The 19246-nt window shown below is 41.3% G+C and overlaps 1 protein-coding gene across 1 annotated transcript in view; it reads left to right on the forward strand.

Annotated features, from left to right (window-relative positions):
* Gsap (gamma-secretase activating protein) overlaps nucleotides 1-19246 on the forward strand; it is a 99987-nt gene that overhangs the window by 1467 nt on the left and 79274 nt on the right. The window contains exons 2-3 of the mRNA XM_021162344.2: nucleotides 8684-8760; nucleotides 10309-10365. Coding sequence (XP_021018003.1) covers nucleotides 8684-8760; nucleotides 10309-10365 — 134 coding nt within the window. The remainder of the gene's footprint in view (nucleotides 1-8683; nucleotides 8761-10308; nucleotides 10366-19246) is intronic.

Here is a 19246-nt window from a genome sequence, read left to right on the forward strand (position 1 = left end):
CCCCCCCCCCCTCAAGCAGCACATGAAGAAGCATCTATCTTCAGGGCTTAAACTGACTCCAGGATAAAGGCACCTCCGGGCCTTACCTTGTATGTAAGAGCTCTACGTGCCCATGTGTTTGCCTCTCTTTCTTTCTCTCCTTTTCTTTCTTTCTTTCTTTCTTTCTTTCTTTCTTTCTTTCTTTCTTTCTTTCTTTCTTTCTTTCTTTCTTTCTTATTGATCATTTTACTCATTTACATTTCAAATGATATCCCCCTTCCCGGCTACCCCTCCACAAACCCCATCCCCTCTCTTCCCCCTCCTCTTTGCATCTATGAGGCTGCTCTTCCAACTACTCATCCCTTCCCACCGCACCGCTCTAGTATCTCCCTATGTGGGGCATCGAGCCTCCATAGGACCACGAGCGTCCCTTCCCATTGATGTCAGATAAGGCCGTCCTCTGCTACATATGTCTGGCGCCATGGGTCCTCCCAACTCTTTGGTTGGTGGTTTAGTCTCTGAGAGCTTTGGGTGGGGGGTTTAGTCTTTGAGTAGTTGATATTCTTCCTATATCTTTGGCTTTCCTTTAGCACCTTAGATTGCCAGTGGATTGGGGGTGGGGCATTACATTACCTATACCCACAATTCTTTTCTTGAAACTCTTGTGGAAGTTACGTCTGCACTACCCCCTGCTTTAGCACAGGGACACTGGTAGATGACCTTGTCCATGCACATCGACAATTCATCATAAATAAGCAACTTTATGACTTTATGAGAGCTTGTGTAGCTTCTGCTGTACTTGCTTTGTTAAAGTTTTTGAAGGTTTAACTTTTTGAGATATTATAGGCAACTCCAAGTCTGTTTCCTACCACGGAGATAGTCCTTTCCCAGTTCCCAGGTTATCTTGCTAAATGGCAGGTGACTGCACATAAGAAACTGGGTGAAATATAAAAATGCCACTGTCTTATGTTTCAGTGTGTGGGCTGTAGTTGAAAAGCTGTGTGTGACCCAGCTGGATTCTTCCACTTACCTGTGAAGAATTATAAATCTGTGTATTGGTGTTTCAGTAAAAGTAGATACCCCTCAAGTCGACTTACCAGAGCAGAAAAATCTCTCTCTCCATCTCTCCATATATATATATATATATATATATATATATATATATATATATATATATATATATATATATATATATACACACACACACACACACACATATACATATATATATACACACACATACACACACATATATATGAATGATATGGAGAGAAATTTATGTAAAAAATTTTGCTGTTTCTCAGGGCATTGGGGTAAGATGAATAAGGCCCTATGAATTCCATAGTATTATTACCTTTGATAATCACCAGTGGGTGGTAGCTTAAAACAAATAAAACCAGGGGCTGGGGAGATGGCTCAATTGATGAAGTTTTTATAGCACAAGCACTAGAGCCCATGCCTGAACACTAGCATTCCCCAAAAGGGGAGTGTGTGTGTGTGGAGGGGGGCAGCACATTCTTGCATTTTCAGTGCTGGTAAGTCAGAGACAGCAGGATCCTGGGGCTTGCTGGCTAGCTGGTCTAGCTGAATTCCTGAAAGCTACATTCAATGACTAAGGAGGATCCCCAACATTAACTCTGACCTACGCTGTCACATGCTCCTATGTGCGACCATGCATGCACACACATCCCTCAGCCTTTGAAGGAAAAGCTGAGATTCTACTTAATTTATAGTGTAGACATTACTAAACATGCTTCTGCAAATTATATTTTGAAGTCCCAGCTTTTAAGACATAAATAGGAGTAACACTACCATGTCTGCTTTCTATATACTTTAAATCTGAAGTCTTATTATTCTCCCAAGTTACATCCATTTACTGATTTTTTGTGCATATATGTGAATGAGTGAAAGTGATTGTATATGTGTGTATGAATGTGTGTGTTCATGAGTGTGCATGAATGTGTGTTCATGTGTGTGTGTGTGTGCACAAGTGTGACAGAGGACACCTTTCAGAGCATGTTTCTCTTCTCCCACCATCTGGGGTTCAGACTTAGTTTGTCAGGCACCTTTGCCTGCTCAGTACCTCACTGACCCTGTTAGTATTTTTACATCAACAAATTGAAAATATTTTAGTGATACTAGGTAATTCTCACGAAACATGGCTTTCTTTCCAAAATAGCCAGTGAGCTTGGCTACCCTAGCCAGAGAACTTTGGTGGCTGTAGGATGGAAATGGAGTCAACAACAGCTGGAGGGGGAAGAGGCCAGGTTTCATTATTGTGCCTACTCTTGGTGCTGTGTTGAACTTTGGGAATATGGTTTCTCCTGAAACAAAATGAGAAAATATTCACAAAATCAAAACAGTAACATAATTACTTTAACATCTCTAAATAGTAATTTAAAAGGAAACCATGTATATATTATCCAGCTACAAACTGAGCAATAGCAGGACTGTTGAGGGCTTGTGTGCATGCAAGTTTCCCTCAAGTACCTGCATCCAGTGAGGCATTACCGTAGAGTATAAAATGCCTGTCAGGTTTTACTCTTCAAAATCAGGCTGAGTTCTGGAGCTCCAACCCCACTCCCTCCTCAAGCTTCAGGGTCATCTGTAGTTTACAGGTGTAATCCCACAGGGCTAAGCATTTCCTGGGAAACACTGCTTCACAAGGAACCCAGCTTTACTTAGCATTTCTCTTGGCAGACAGGGGAGGGGGTGACATTGGGTTTCTCATTCCAGCCAGCATCTTTACTAAATGTCTTGTGTTGCTTTGGCACTACTTAAAAAAAAAGTGTAAGTTGAAATGTTGTCAGGGACCATCTGTGTAATTCAATAAAGAACACAAGGTTTCTTTCCTGTGCTTTTCCCTGGTTTGATTTGGCTTGAATTTGTGACACACAGTGTTGAGTTTTAAATCTTACACTCTTTGTACAGGGAGTGATAATAGTTTGCCAAGCAACTCATTTGAAAGTGAGCTTTTCTTTATTGCCTCCTGTGTACAGTCCTGCAGGCTGGTCTGGAGGTGGAGGGTGGGGGCATGGGTGGCTTAGTCACTGTTTTCTGTTTCACCAATCTATGGCCACTGTCCTTCCTGTTTATGTCCCCAGTCTCCTTTCCTAACTCTCAGTTCTCCTTTGATTGATTCGTAACCAATCCCCCATGCCTGCGCCTCACTAAACTCAGAGTGTGAAATGTGGTACATCTCAGAAGTCCTGATTTCAGGATGATAAAGCCTGGCTGGACTGAGCCTGAGGGACTGGGGGCTGGGTACAGACTAGAAGCAATCCCACGTTGCTACCTTTTGATCTGTGTGCTGGAAGCTGGCTCTCATTTCTTTGTGAGAATGTATGATGCCCCTCTCCAAGTAGGAAGACAAAACTATTTCAACTTTTGTCACCTAGAAGTTTAAAGTTTGTACACTTGGCAATCTTCTTTCTGTAATGTGTAAGTGCTCTGCTTTAGCAGAGAGCAGATTGAAGTGAACAGGATTGTCTGGGAAACTGACTTCTGTTTCACCTTACCTCAGACATCACAATACTTTGTGTGTTTCATAATTTCTTCATCAGGTTTACTTAAGCAAGTAACTTCCTTATCTGAGTGTGATAATTGTGATCCCAGAGTATACTGAACTGTAAAAATTAAACCACGTTTCCTCATTTGAAATTGCTAAACGTCTTCCTCTGGACTTTCCAGAGATGCACTACTAGGGGAAGAGTCAGAATGAATGAATAAGCAGACACATTACTGAATATTCTCAGGGAAGGGCGTGTTGAAGCATGAGCAACTGATCCAGAGAGGAAGGGCCAGGGAGGTTGAGTGAGACATCAGTCTACATTTCCAGCATTGCTAAATACATCCATGCCACATGCCCTTGAAATGAAATCCAGGAGTCTGGCTAGAGTTTGCACTAGTTAACGGATCCACAAAGACAATTTTATTTCTTTCAACTCTGTCTACCGTGGTTGTACCATATTTTGATCCAGGTTCTAACTAATAAATGTTGTGCAATGAGAAATGTCTAGGGGAACTCGACACACACAAGAGTGTGGTCCCCACACTAGGCTCTTAAAAGTCAGAATAGCTTGAGCTGGTGGGATGGCTCAGTGGGTAAAGCCTCTTGCCTCCCAAGTCTGATGACCTGAGTCTCACATGGTGTAAGGAGAGAGTGAGCCAGCTCCTCAAGGCTCCTCTGACTGCCACAGGCGTCTTTCCCTCTCATCCTCACCCCCTCTCTATGCCTCTCCCCATTCTCTCTCACATACTAAGCAAACAAGTAAAATGTAATAGGAATTTTTTTTTAAAAAAGAGAATATTTTGGTTCTGGTGTGGAGCATCAGTGTTCCTCATACTTCCTTAAAAGACTCCTTTCATGCTTCCAGTACAGACAGAGCTGGGTGTCCATGGTATGTAGTATGTATGTATATATGTATGCATGTATCTATGTATGTACACACGTACACAGTACGTGATAATTGTAATCTGTATTTGGTGAAGAATTTTTAGTGATCTAAACATAAATGTTTTGCCAAGAATTTTTATCAAGACTTCTTATAAAGGAATTTCTTATCTTAGCTGAAACCTTTTAAAGTATACTTTTGTGAAGGACTGTCCCAACATTCTTATAAGTATATTCTTGAAAGAAAATAAATATTTCTCCAAATATTGACACACTGCATTCTAGAAGCATTGCACCATTGCAGGATGGGAATAAGCTTGCTGAAAGTCTCTTCAGTGGTTACTGAATGCCCTGAAAGGGTAATTATCCATCTTCCCATCATGCCTGATGCAGGGCACTACCTCTCTGTTCTCTTTGTTATTTTCTGCGTTTGAGATGAGTCTGCGCTGGCCCAGGGTCTTCACCTCACTGTCCTCAGTTGCTCTTTATGTACAATGGGCCTATAATAGTGTAAGGTGTGCGTGAGGTGGGAATGAGAATGCATTGTGAAGAGCTAGTCAGCTGACAGAGTCTTGTTCTGCCATAAGATCAAATGATTATTCATATATTAAAATATCTGTGCAAAGTGATTCTGACCACTCAATAGGAGTATATAGCTGGGTATAGAAACCGTGTCTGCATCCTTACCCCAGGACCTTTACACAGCCGTCTTGAGACAGGTGGGAAGACAGGCCTCCAGATGAGGGCCAAGCCTCTGTGAGACCTGTGCTTCCTCTGGAGGTTCCCACTCCAGTGTCAGCTCTGCTCTCAGTTCTCCCACTATCCTTGAATTTATTCTGCTTTTTTTCCGTTTGAATTAGAAATACAAACAGAATGTGCTATTGTAGTCTGTTGTGCATGCTTTCATCTAAACATTTGAATTTCCCACAGTCAGTCTAATACTGTTTTAATGTTGGGATACTCTAGTTGTGCATGAGCAACTAAGCTTAAACAATTTAGTTGTGGACAGCTTGTGAAGAAGCTGAAAAAAAATCAGTTATTCCCCAGTTAATGCTAATCACCGATGTGCTACACACCAGTGTTTATTCCTTTAACTGTTGATTCCAGACTGCCCAAAGAATTGTACGTGAAGACAGGCAGTTGATTTTTAAGTTAAGTGTTTTCTGTAAAGGGTCTTTATGTCCTGCTCTAGAAGATGAATTTTCTACTGGAAAGTACATAAGTCATAAGGACACATAGTTCAGTTAGTTTACCGAGAGTGAAGTCCACAGAGCCAGCACTCAGAACAGGAAAGAGCAGCTTAGCACCACTCAGTCCTCTGTGTTCTGAGGCAGTTGCTCATTTAACTTCAGAGACTGACTTTGCCAGTTTCAGAAACACATCAGTCAAGCAATGCAGTTGGTCATTAGTGGTTATGGGGGGTTCTCTCTCTCTCTCTCTCTTTCTCTCTTTCTTTCTTTCTTTCTTTCTTTCTTTCTTTCTTTCTTTCTTTCTTTCTTTCTTTTTTTCTGTCCTTTTTTGGTAGAACCATTCTTTTTATGTAGTTCTGGTTGTGTTGGAGCTTACTATGTAGACTTGGCTGGTCTTGAACCCGCAGAGACCTGGATTCTGAGTGCTGGGATGGGGAGGGCATGCTGACTTGTTGGTTACTTTTGTGTGTTACTATGGTTAGTTCTTTCTCATTGTTTCAGGGTATTCCATTGTTCAGGTATAGCTCGGTCTACTCTTGATAGGCATTTTGTGGGATTCAGAACCACTGTGAACTGTAAAGAGAATCTTTAGAAACATCACCTGTCAATAAAAAAGCTGATGGCCAATGAGCTGAGGCAGGAAATAGGAGGTGGGACACTGGCAGGAAGAAAGAGGATTCTGGGAAGAATTTAATAAGAGATTAAAGAGAAATGTGAGAGCCGAGAGGTGAGGCAGGAGACAGACCAAGGAAATGAGCATAAACCACCAGCAGGGAGATGCTGAAGAAAAAATAGGCCAGGACTGAAGGAGAAGTAAGTAACTACATAGTTAGAATAGTGGACATAGAATAAGTTAAGAGCTAGTCATGGAATGAACCAGAGCTTATGGCCTAGGCATTTAATAATAAATAATTAGTCTCAGAATCATCTTTCCAGGAGCAGGACTGGGAAGGGAAAACAGATATAGTTTTTTTAACAGTGAGACACACAGTAGCTTAGCTCTGCCTTTTGCTGAACATCTGTATAAACTGCTGTTGGGAGAGCATCTGTGTGGATTGCTGTTGGGAGATAGGTACATGTGAACCTGCTGAACTGCCCGTGTTCAACTTCTGTAGACACAGCCAGGTACTTTTCCAATTTATTCTTAGTAAGAGTGAATGAGAGTTTAAACTGCATCACATTCTTGGGTCCCATATAACATTAAAACATAATGCTGAAAGTACATGCTACAACTTCTGGTCTAACTGATCAAAGATCAGGAGAATAGTGTGTAACTGACCGGGGAAAACTGTGAGTGAACATGTGAACTCCTGCTTGGAAGGTTAAAACAGGAAATAGAGGGTATCATAGAGGAGGTCTGACATGATCACACTGGGTGAGCTGGGAATACTAATCCAATTGAAAGTGGCCGTGTCAGATGTGGCAAAGGTTGGGGATGGGACGGTGTGGGGGAGCAATAGGACATTCTGCTCACAAGTCTAATACCTTAGACACAAGAGGATTAATAGTGAAAGGATAGAAAATGTAACATCATACAAGCCATATCAAGAAGGATGCTCATGTTGCTGTGTAAGTACCAAAGAGAAAACAAGAGAAAGTTTTCAATGAGTAACTGGAAGATGTATTCGAAGGCCTCTTAGGAATGATGCTGCTAGCTGATGCTGCAGCCTCCATAGAGAATAACCATCAGGACTCAGGTGTCCTAGCTGGCCATTCTCACACACAGCTGCATGTGGCCATGCCTTCCTTCTGAGGCAGGCTCCTAATAGAGACTCCCTTGAAATCCCCTTTCCCCTCCTAATTCCACTTTCCTCCTCTCTTTCTCCTCTTGGGTCCTTACTACACAGAGGCCTTTCTGTGTTCTGCTTCAGTAGATACAGCCAGTATAGCCAGGCAGGGAGGTTCAGTGAGAGACTGTCTTGTCCCGACCTGCGGGACAGTCAAACAGGGTCTGAGGAACCACCTGAGGAGAGAGTGGGGGACAAGAAACACAAAGAACAGACAGCAAGTCTGATTGATCAAGATGACAAATTTTATTTTTCCCAGACAGGTTTTATACCCAGTAGAAGCAGGATATGGGGAGGGGGTTGATGCAGATTCACTTTGTTTCTGGGGGAAGGCCCCTGTTCCCAAAAGCAGGATATTGGCTAGGTAAAAAGTTCAGCAGGAGAAACAGAACAGAGTGGGTTGGTAGGTACCTGTCCACAAGATCTATAGCTATTTGTTCTTAACTGGGGGTAGTACTTTCCCATAGAGGCCTCAACTTTTCCCACAGACATCTCAACTAAGCTAGTACTTTTCCACTAAGGCCAAGACTTTGTAAGTAAGCACTTATGGCTGACAAGGCAGTTGACATTCAAACAAGGTCACTTGCATCACTGTCTCAGACAGGAAGACAGACACAAAGGAGGAGGACGCTCAGCATCGTCTGCATTTCTGGGGTCCTCCACTTGGTCTCTCACTGACCCTCACTGTACTGGCTTGCCAGCAAGCTGGACGATCCACCTGAATACCCTCCTCCAGCACGGAAGTTACAGATGGATGTTGCCGTGGCTGGGTTTTTACATTGGTGTTGGGGATCTGAATGCCGGTCTGCATGTTTGTGTGGCCAACACTTTACCATTGGAGCCATCTCCTCCTTAAAAACTCTGTGTTTAAAATCTTACTGTTTTAATTTACTACTCAAATACCTATAATTCAGCTGAGTACCTGGTGGGGTGAACCTAGCAGGACACTGATAATTCTAAGTTGGTATGCCATTCATGATGTACCCTCAGAAAATTATTGAGATACAACATATAGGAAAGTATATAGCCTAGGACTCAAGGGTGTCTAGCCCAGTGAGTCCACAGTGGATGAATGTACTCAGAATCTGCCACCTTCCTGGCATCTCAAATATCCTTCCTGGACACCTTGGCCTACTAGCCTTTTCCTGTTCCTGAAAGGTTATGAGCGTTTTGACCTCTAAATGTGATAAATTAAAGAAGTCTGCCTGCTTGTAAACCCAGGGTAACAGAAGCATCAACGTGGTGTTTTGCACTTGATTTCCTTCATGAATACTGTATTTGTTAGATAAGTTAAGACCATTTTCTGAATATTAACCTGACTTAATATATTCCAGGTGTTTTAGAAACAACTTATGGGAGCTTACGTGTACTAAACATTGAAAGAAATGGAAACATTATTTATACCTATAAGGTAAGTCCATGTTGTCTTCTTACTGCAGTAAACATATACAACATATAGTTTATTATTTTAATCATTTATATTAATCTTTTACAGATGGTTTTTCTTTGAGATTATGTAGCTGTAGCTAGCCTAGAATTCACCTTGTAAACCAGGCTGGCCTCAAACTCACAAAAATCTACCTGTCTCTACTTCCCCAGTGTTAAGATTAACTTTTTACAGAATTTATAAGCCCCTTTACTGAAGGATATCAAGCCCTTGTTGGTACTTAACTTTTAATGTCCTCGGGTTAGCTGAAGGGTGCTGATAGTCCATCTCATGAAAGATTTTACCTTGAAAAGAAGACAGAACTACATACCTGGAATTCAAAAACTTTGAAGGAGGGGATAATTTCATTGTCTAGCAAAACAAAACAAAACAAAACAAAACAAAAAACCCCACAAGATATTTAAACCTAGTTAGTATGTTAAATTTTTGTCATGGTTACTTTGTACATTCAGGTGTAAATATAACCATAGTTTACATTCTGGGTGTTTGATGTCTTCAGGTGTTGGCTGTCCTAAGGAAAATCTCATGTTCCTGATAGCTCTGCTAATTAATAGGGACACATCAAGGAGTAGTTTCAGCAGCAAGTTCTATGCATTTGTTTCACCATTTTTTGTTTCCCCGATGATTAAAAAAATTCTTAAGCTTCTAGGCATGGCAGTGCACACCTTTAATTCCAGTACTCAAAACAGAGGCAGGTGGATCTCTGTGAGATCAAGGCTAGCCTGTTTTACATAGTGAGTCCAGCACATCCAAGGCTTGTCCTATTTTGAAAACCAACCAACCAAACAAACAAATACAAATTCTTAAGTTGTATTTAAGATTTGTCTTAGTCAGGGTTTCTATTCCTGCACAAACATCATGACTGTGAAGCAAGTTGGGGAGGAAAGGGTTTATTCGGCTTACACTTCCATACTGCTGTTCATAGCTTAAGGAAGTCAGGACTGGAACTCAAGCAGGTCAGGAAGCAGGAGCTGATGCAGAGGCCATGGAGGGATGTTACTTACTGGTTTGCTTCTCTTGGCTTGCTCAGCTTACTTTCTTACAGAACCGAGGACTACCAGTCCAGAGATGGCACCACCCACAAGGTGCCCTCCCACCCTCGATCACTAATTGAGAAAATGCCTTACAGCTGGATCTCATGGAGGCATTTCCTCAACTGAAACTCCTTTCTCTGTTATAACTCCAGCCTGTGTCAAGTTGACACACAAAACTGTCCAGTACAGGATTGATTCATTTAAAGACTCGGTTTTACTTATAGAATATGCCACATTTACTCTTTCACGGACACGGCTGGAGGCTCATGGCCAGGCCTTCTAGCCAGGCCTCAGATTCTCCAGGATGTTCAGGGGTGACCCATCCCTTCTTGAGGCTTCAGTGTCCAGCTGAATTAGGTCCGCTCCTTTAGATGTGTACAGCAGGCTACCTTTGAGTGACTGTTGTTAAAATGGGTAGAGTTATTTCAGGTTTGATTTTCTAAACAATAACATTAATAAACATCTGGTTAATTTTTAGGACAATAAGGGAAACGCTGTTTTTGGATTATATGATTGCCAAACCAGACAGAATGAGGTAATTATAGATTTCTCAGTTGACTGTCTTTTCTTTCTGCCTCTTCTGTTTTTTAGATATAAACCTCAATTTTATATCCCCCCAAATTTATATCCTTTCATTTCTTTCCTTCTCTAATTTCCTTAGCTTTTTAAAAGTCCTTTTTACCTTAACAAAAAGAGAATAACAACTACTGAACCAAATGACTCACACAGTCTCAGTTCTTTGAAATTTAAAGTTGGCTGAGACTAATTTTACAATGTTATGGGGAAAAATAAAAGTGGGAAGTCCACTGCCTTCCCCTAAAATATGTGTGTGTGCTCCTAGATCAGTTTAATAATGCCCCCAGGTGCTGAGTTCTGACTCTAGCTAACCTTCATGTCATTGTTCTTATTCCTTTTCATAACAATCCAGGTTTGGAGATGTGCCTACTTCCCTTAATAAACTACTCCCCTTAGTTCCTGGACAGTGTGGACAGGAGGGTGGCAGGGGTGGCAGGCATGTGTGAGAATTGAATCTCAGTGGCCCTGGATCTTAAACATCCCGAATCCATTCTAAGTTTCTCACAGGCCACCTTCCTCTTTTGGCTTCCAACATGGTTAGCTCTCTTATCCCATTATCCTATTCTGCCCACACTCAGGGTGATATTTTCAAGTTCCATCCATTTGCCTAAGATTTTCATGAATTTTTTTTTTTTTTTTTTTTTTTTTTTTTTTTTTTTTTTTTTTTTTTTTTTTTTTTTTTTTGGTTTTTCAAGACAGGGTTTCTCTGTACAGCTCTGGCTGTCCTGGAACTCACTTTGTAGACCAGGCTGGCCTTGAACTCAGAAATCTGCCTGCCTCTGTCTCCTGAGTGCTGGGATTAAAGGCGTGCACCAGCATGCCCGGCTCGAATTCATTGTTTTAAATAGCTGAGTAGTACTCCATTGTATAAATGTACCACATTTTCTGTATCCATTCCTCTGTTGAGGGACATCTGGGCTCTTTCCAGCTTCTGGCCATTATAAATAAGGCTGCTATGAACATAGTGGAGCATGTGTCCTTATTACAAGTTGGGACATCTTCTGGGTATATGACCAGGAGAGGTATTGCTGGATCTTCCAGTAGTACTATGTCCAATTTTCTGAGGAACCGCCAGACTGATTTCCAGAGTGGTTGTACCAGCTTGCAATCCCAGCAACAATGGAGGAGTGTTCCTCTTTCTCCACATCCTCTCCAGCATCTGCTGTCACCTGNATTTTGATCTTAGCCATTCTGACTGGTGTGAGGTGAAATCTCAGGGTTGTTTTGATTTGCATTTCCCTGATGACTAAGGATGTTGAACATTTCTTTAGGTGCTTCTCAGCCATTCAATATTTCTCAGTTGAGAATTCTTTGTTTAGCTCCATACCCCATTTTTTAATTGGGTTATTTGGTTCTCTGGAGTCTAACTTGTAGAGTTCTTTATATATATTGGATATTAGCCCTCTATCGGATGTAGGGTTGGAAAATATCTTTTCCCAGTCTCTCGGTTACTGTTTTGTCCTATTGACAGTGTCCTTTACCTTATAAAAGCTTTGCAATTTTGTGAGGTTCCTTATGTATCCAGTCTGTTAGTCTATGTCTTTTTATTGGGGAATTGAGTCCATTGATGTTAAGATATATTAAGGAATAGTGATTGTTGCTCCCTGTTATTATCAATGTTATTTTTATGTTTGTGTGGTTATCGTCTGTTAAGTTTGTTGAAAGAAGATTACTTTGTTGCTTTTTTCTTGGGTGTAGTTTCCCTCTTTGTGTTGGCATTTTCCATCTATTATCCTTTGTAGGGCTGGATTTGTAGAAAGATATTGTGTAAGTTTGATTTTGTCATGGAATATCTTGGTTTCTCCATCTATGGTAATTGAGAGTTTTGGTGGGTATAGTAGTCTGGGTTAGCATTTGTGTTCTTTTAGGGTCTGTATGACATCTGCCCAGGATCTTCTAGTTTTCATAGTCTCTGATGAGAAGTCTGGTATAATTCTGATAGGTCTGCCTTTATATGTTACTTGACATTTTTCCCTTACTGCTTTTAATATTCTTTCTTTGTTTAGTGCATTTGGTGTTTTGATCATTATGTGATGGGAGGAATTTCTTTTCTGGTCCAATCTATTTGGAATTCTGTAGGCTTCTTGTATGTTCATGGGCATCTCTTTCTTTAGGTTAGGGAAGTTTTCTTCTATAATTTTGTTGAAGATATTTACTGGCCCTTTAAGTTGGGAATCTTCACTCTCTTCTATACCTATTATCCTTAGGTTTGGTCTTCTCATTGTGTCCTGGATTTCCTGGATGTTTTGGGTTAGGATCTTTTTACATTTTGCATTTTCTTTGACTGTTGTCTCAATGTTTTCTATGGTATCTTCTTCACCTGAGATTTTCTCTTCTATCTCTTGTAATTTTGTTGTTGATGCTTGTGTCAATGACTCCTGATCTCTTTCCTAGGTTTTCTATCTCCAGCGTTGTTTCCCTTTTTGATTTCTTTATTGAATCTATTTCCATTTTTCCTGGATGGTTTTGCTCAATTTCTTCACCTGTTTGGTTGTGTTGTCCTGTAATTTTTTAAGGAATTTTTGTGCTTCCTCTTTAAGGGCTTCTAGCTGTTTAGCTGTGTTCTCCTGTATTTCTTTAAGGAAGTTATTTATGTCCTTCTTAATGTTCTCTATTATCATCATGAGATGTGTCTTTAACTCAGAGTCTTGCTTTTCTGATGTTTTGAGGTAACCAGGGTTCACTGTGGTGGGAGAACTGGGTTCTGTCGATGGCAAGTAGTCTTCGTTTCTGTTGCTATGTTCTTGTGCTTGCCTTTCACCATCTGGTTATCTCTGGTGTTAGCTGGTCTTGCTGTCTCTGACTTTGGCTTGTCCCTCCTGTAGGCCTGTGTGTCAGTACTCCTGGGAGACCAGTTCTTTCCAGGAGGAATTTGGGTATGGAGAGCTGTGGCACAGGGTCAGCTCTGGGGTGTAGATGGAAACCTGAAGGATCCTTTCCCAGTTGTTACTTGGTTCCTGTGTCCTGATGGCTCTGTGATGGGCCCTTTTGGGCCAGGAATTTGAGCAGAAGTGGTGGTGTTACCTGTGCTCACAGATGTGTAGGCACTCCTGGGAGACCAACTCTCTCCTGGAGGTATTTTTGTATGCAGCTCTGTGGCACAGGATCAGCTCTGGGCGCAGACCAAGACTGGAAGTCTCCTGTTCTAGGGCACCCCTCAGTTCCAATGTCCTGAGGGTTCTGGGTGGGTTCCTTTGAGCAACAGTGGTGGTCCTACCTGTACCTTCTTTGGATTTTAAAACATGGAGATTACTCAGGAAATAAATTGGTTGGGACATAGATTAATGGAGAATTTAACCAGTTATGATTATAATAAAGACATACCCCCCTTTTTTTTTAAACCCAAGTTTCCCCCTTGCCCTGTTTGTTCCTGGTATAACAGAGTATCTGAGTTTTGATAATTTGTAGAGAATAGATATTTAGTTCCACATATTACAGTTCTGGATTTGAGAAGTTCAAGGTCAAGGGTTTTAGATTTGGTAAGGGCCTTCTCTTTCTGTCATCAAATGGTCCACATGAAAACAGGGAGAACAGGAGAACAGAACAGGAGGAGTCTAGGCTCACTTTTATGAAAACACTCTCCGAGTACCTAGCCCAGTGTTGTGAAAACATCAGTAGCCCACAAGAAAGGCAGAGCCTTGTGACCCAACTACCCATTACTGGGCCTTCTTCCAGGCACCACTGTCTCCAGCCTATGAACTTGGGAGACATAGTCAGACCACAGCAGTTGCTAAGCACCCTTTCTTTTCTATCTTTTTCACATATTCAGAAAACCTTACAACCCACATGATTTTCCCCTGGCTCATTGGTCTTGTTGAGGCAATAGCTTTGCATCTCAGGTCAGCTGAAGTTTATATATTCTTTCAAGTTCTGTATTTTTGCTTTAGAACTGTGCCACCAAGAGGAAGACAATGCTGTATTTTAGTGATAAGGGCTCCAGGATGGGATAAAGGCTGCATGGATATAGCGATTCCTTGCCTTCTGAAGTGTTTCTGGTTTAAATGTTTTTATATGGGCAAAACTGTCAAGTCCCATGTACCCGTAACCCAGTTGTCTCCAGTTGCCACACCTTGTATAACTGTAGCCTGTCAGTAGAACCAGGACAGTGACATTGGTGGAACATGTGTAGTGTGGTTCTGTGCCATTTCATCATATAGGCAAGATTTTGTTGTTACCACTGCTGTCATGTACACAGTGATAGATCTCTGCTGCTATCTCTGAGATCTGCTGGTGACCACTGACCAGTTCCAGTGAAACTGGAACCCTTACTTTTTAAAGTCAATGACTTTCCTAAATTTACAGTTGTTTCCAATATTTTCTCTGTCTTTGAAAAAAAAAATGTATGTGTCCTTGTGTGAGCTTATGTGCATGCAGAAGCCCATAGAGGCCAGAAGAGGGCATTGAATCCCCTGAAACTGGAGTTGTGAGCTACCACATATGTGCTGGGAACTGAATCTGTATCCTCTATAAGAACAGTAAGCCCTCTTAACTGCTGCACCATCTCTCTAGCCAGCCTTCCCAGTTTAAAAAAGACTGTTATTCTAGTTTGAACTGTTTATTTTCTTGTGGACCTTGGGATCGAACATCTAGCCCTGGGTTAATGATAGGCCGATGAGTGGCAGCCTTAGCTCCTTGGCACTTTTCAAGACCCACATTTAATGACATACGTCTGCCTTTGTTGTTGATGACTTTTAGAAAATATGAATGAGGAAACCATTTACATCCCATATTGTTCCTCTTTCCATTGTTTCCTCTTCCTCCCTGGTGTCCTGTACTGCTTCCTGTTTTAAAAATATCATTTTCTTGGTCTTTTAAGACTTAGTTTTAGTACCAGTATTTTACAGTTGGTGTGCAAGTCACACATTCTCAATTTTCTTTTCCTTCACATTTCTTTTATTTATTCATTTTGAATGATGATTTTGCTGAGTCTAGAATTCAGGATGGCAGGTCTTGTCTTTTGGGTCTTGAAAAAAAAGTCTTCCTTCCTTTCTCCCTCCTTTCTTCCCTCTCTTTTCCTCCCTCCCCCCTTCAGAGTTCTCATGGGAAACCTGTCTTTTAAATTATTTTCCTTCTGTACTCAAGGTATCACTTCCCCCAATCACTTGTGAAAAAGAAGGTTTTTTTTTTTTTTTTTTTTTTTTAATTTCTCCTTTGCCCTTTATTTTCTGCAAATTTACTTGTGTATGCCCATATGGATTTGTTTGGGTTTTCATACAATTCTTAAATCTTTTGCTCAATTTGGGGCAATTCATGCAGCAGCTGCTGTGTCTTTAAGTTCCACTCTTTTCTTTTTGGACACATTAGAGTAGTTCACACAGATCTTTGTGATAGCCTTGAGTCTGAGCTTTGGCTCCTTTTCCTCCATCCCAGATTATTTACTTTGTGTTGTTCAGATGAGGTATTCCTTTTTCCTTCAAGTTCATAGAGTTTGTTTGTTTTTTTAATCCATGTTACTATCATTTGAGATTTAAATAGTTGATTATTGCACTTTTTAGGTGCAAAATGTCTATGCATTTTTCTTTATATATTCCCTTCTTAAAATTTCTGTTTATTTTTCATTCAATCACATTTTAAAGTTATTTGTGATGGTTTGTATATGCTTGTCCCAGGGAACAATGCTATTAGGAGGTGTGGCCTTGTTGGAGTAGGTGTGTCATTGTGGGTATGGGCTTTAAGACCTTCTTCCTAGCTGCCTGGAAGGGAGTCTTCTGTTAGCAGCCTTCAGAGGAAGATGTAGAACTCTCAGCTCCTCCAGCACCATGTCTGCCTGGACTCTGCCAGGCCCCTGCCTTGATGATAATGGACTGAACCTCTGAACCTGTAAACCAGGCAAATTAAATATTGTCCTTATGAGAGTTGTTTTGTTCATGGTGTCTGTTCACAGCAGTAAAACCCTAACTAAGACATACTGAAGGGGTTTTTGTTTTGTTTTGTTTTTGTTTTTTTAAACCACAGCTTCTTTAAAATCTTTGCCACAGCATCTTGTATTTGCCACTCTAGTGCTTAATGCCTATTTCTCTGTCACTTGAGCTGAAGTTTTCCTGGTCCCTGGCATGACTCATTGTTTGAGTCTTTCCCAAGAGACTCTAGATGTTATTTAGTTTTCTGTTTTAGTGTTTTCTCTGATACAGAACTCATTGAGGAATAGAGGGCACCACCTCACTCCTGCTTAGGAACTCAAGCTCTCCACTTGCCTTCCTTTGATGAGACTCAGCTGAGAGGGTGCCCTGTTACTCACAGGTAGAGATGCAGTTTGCAGCTCCAACCCCAGGGTAAGGACTCAGGGACTGTTAGGTAGGTGTTGGGAAGGTGATAGCAGATGTCTTGGCTTCCCATTAACCATCTCTGATGATGCTCCACAAGAGAGATGGGCCTCCTCAGTACTGGGCAAGGGCAAGTGTCCACAATTCCTATACAGCTGTCTGTGTGTTGAGAGGAGGTAAATTCCTTCCAGGTGGAATGACAGTCTTGATTTCTACTTGGTCTTTTCTGATTCTGTTCTGGCAGGAGTGAACAGAGTGCCTGGGGTATCTGGATGAGGTAGGACCCTGGTCTCCCTGCCTCAGACCCTCTGGGCCCCTTTGTCTGCGTGGAACGGGTCTTTAGTAGCGGGTGGGCAAAGCGTCGGATGAATGACAGACAGATGTACACAGGAGAGGTTGTGTAGAATCTGAATGTTATTTGTCAAATCGAGTATCAAACTTTTTATACAGAAGACAATAAGGAAGTTGGGTGACATACTTGTAAGGTACAAAGAGGTTACTGGAATCTTACATAAAACAGAGGAATGTAAACACTGACTCGACCGGAAAGCGTGACATCTCCCCACTCAGCCTTTGTGGGTAAAGAGAGAAGTGGGCTTCATTTTTCCAGACTGGTTGGCTAGACATCAGGTAGCAGTCATCATCTGTCTTTCTGGGTCTCTTGTTTCTTTGGCTCAGGGGATGGGGTGTATGTTTCTGTCTATTCCTGGCATCATTTCTGTTATGGTCTCTTCTCTAGTTTCAAGTCTAGAATATGTTATGCAAAAAAGGTCATCCCTGCTTCATGTCTCAGGACTTGTAGTCCCCAGAGAGCTTACATCCCCCCTCACCCCCTGCAGTGCTATGGATAAAACCCACAGCTTTGTGCTTGTGGTAGAACCATACTTCCAATCTGTGTCTTCTTTACTCAACTTCTCAGTCTTCTTAGTTTCATTTTGTGCACTACCTTCAGGGATTTTAGCTTTACTGAGTTGGAGGAATAGAGAGAACGGAGTCTTTTTCATCATGGTCTTGCTCTCTACAGGTTTAAATGGATGACTCTCCTAATATGGCCAAACAGGAAGCAGTACATTACTTACCCACATGTAGGCAAGTTCTAACCTGTTTCTCCCTACCCCTCTCCCATCTCTTTTCTCCACTTCCATTCCTGCTAGTCTACCCTCAGCGTATGCAGGAGGCAATAAGACATGGATATAATGTTGAATGGACTTTTCTGGGAATCCAACAAACATTCCTTTTCTCTGCTTTTGCTCATATGGAATGTGGGGTTGGAACCTCCAGGGCGCTGACTTTGAAGTTTTGTTATGTGAAGGCTAAAAATGTATTAAAGCCAGAAAGTTAAAAGAATGGGTATTTCCAATTCTGGATTAACCCATGACTAAAGCCCAGACCTGCCTTCTATTATCCTGCTTCATGAGTCACTATGTAATTGCTTTTTTATTTTTGCATAAACTAGTTTGGTGAATAATTTTTGATGTTTACAATTGAAGAATTGCATACTTGTATTCTGTATGATGCAGTGATTCTTACATAGGTTCAAAAAGATGTATTTGAGGTTTAGGACTGTATCTCAGTAGTAGAAAACTTGGCAAGCATGTACAAGTCCCTGGGTTTGAGCCCCAACACTGGAAAGATATGTATTGTTTATTTATGTGTGTGTGTGTGTGTGTGTGTGTGTGAAGTAGATCATTTTAATACCTAAAAATGAGAGATAAATTAATGCCCACCAATACATTACTTGGGAATAAATACATCTGCTGAGGGATTGAGATGTCTATAATTGGGCTACATTAGAAGGCTAACATGGCTTAAAGTGCTCGCTGGACAAATGTAGAGTCTTGAGATCACATCCCCAGCACACGTGAAAAACAGCATGGTGGTGTGCACCTGCAGTCTCAGTACTGGGAGTGTAACAGGTGAGGTCCAGGGACCCATGAGCCTGATGGTCTAGCCAAAAAGGTAGAGCATTATAGAGAAGACACTTGACGCTGACCTCTGGCCTTCGCAGGCACAGGCATGTGTGCCTGCATTACATCTGCATATAACACACACACACACACACACACACACACACACACACACACCTGTAAATGTATGCAGGCACAGAAGGCTCTCCAAAATGTTTTGCTGTGTGAAGAATAGCATTTGATAGGATAATACACTACATTCATGTTAGAAAACTATGAAACAAAAGGTATAGTAATTATTGAGGTAACCTTAGAAAATCTGTAAGGCATGTTACAAACTTGCTTTTTGGAAAGAAGTTGACATTGCCTGAGGTTTGGAAGGTTTGAGGTTATATTTGGCAGCATTTGTATTTTTTAAGCATCAAGATTATTCATGCATTATTATTCATGCATATAGTTAAAAGTATAAAATATTAAAAACATAGTGTATAATCTATGATTCTTCTTATTTATAAATAAGAATCACTCAGCAAGAGTTAAAAAAAAAACAAAACTGGCTCTTCCGGTCAGAAAAGCACCGGAACAGCTGGGGCGCAGGGTCGACTGACACTCGCCAGCTACCCACAACACCCGCCACAGGATCTTAAGACTTCTGGTGAGTGGAGCACAG

Source organism: Mus caroli, chromosome 5 (genome assembly GCF_900094665.2).
Source record: "Mus caroli chromosome 5, CAROLI_EIJ_v1.1, whole genome shotgun sequence".
Classification (NCBI taxonomy): Eukaryota; Metazoa; Chordata; class Mammalia; order Rodentia; family Muridae; genus Mus; species Mus caroli.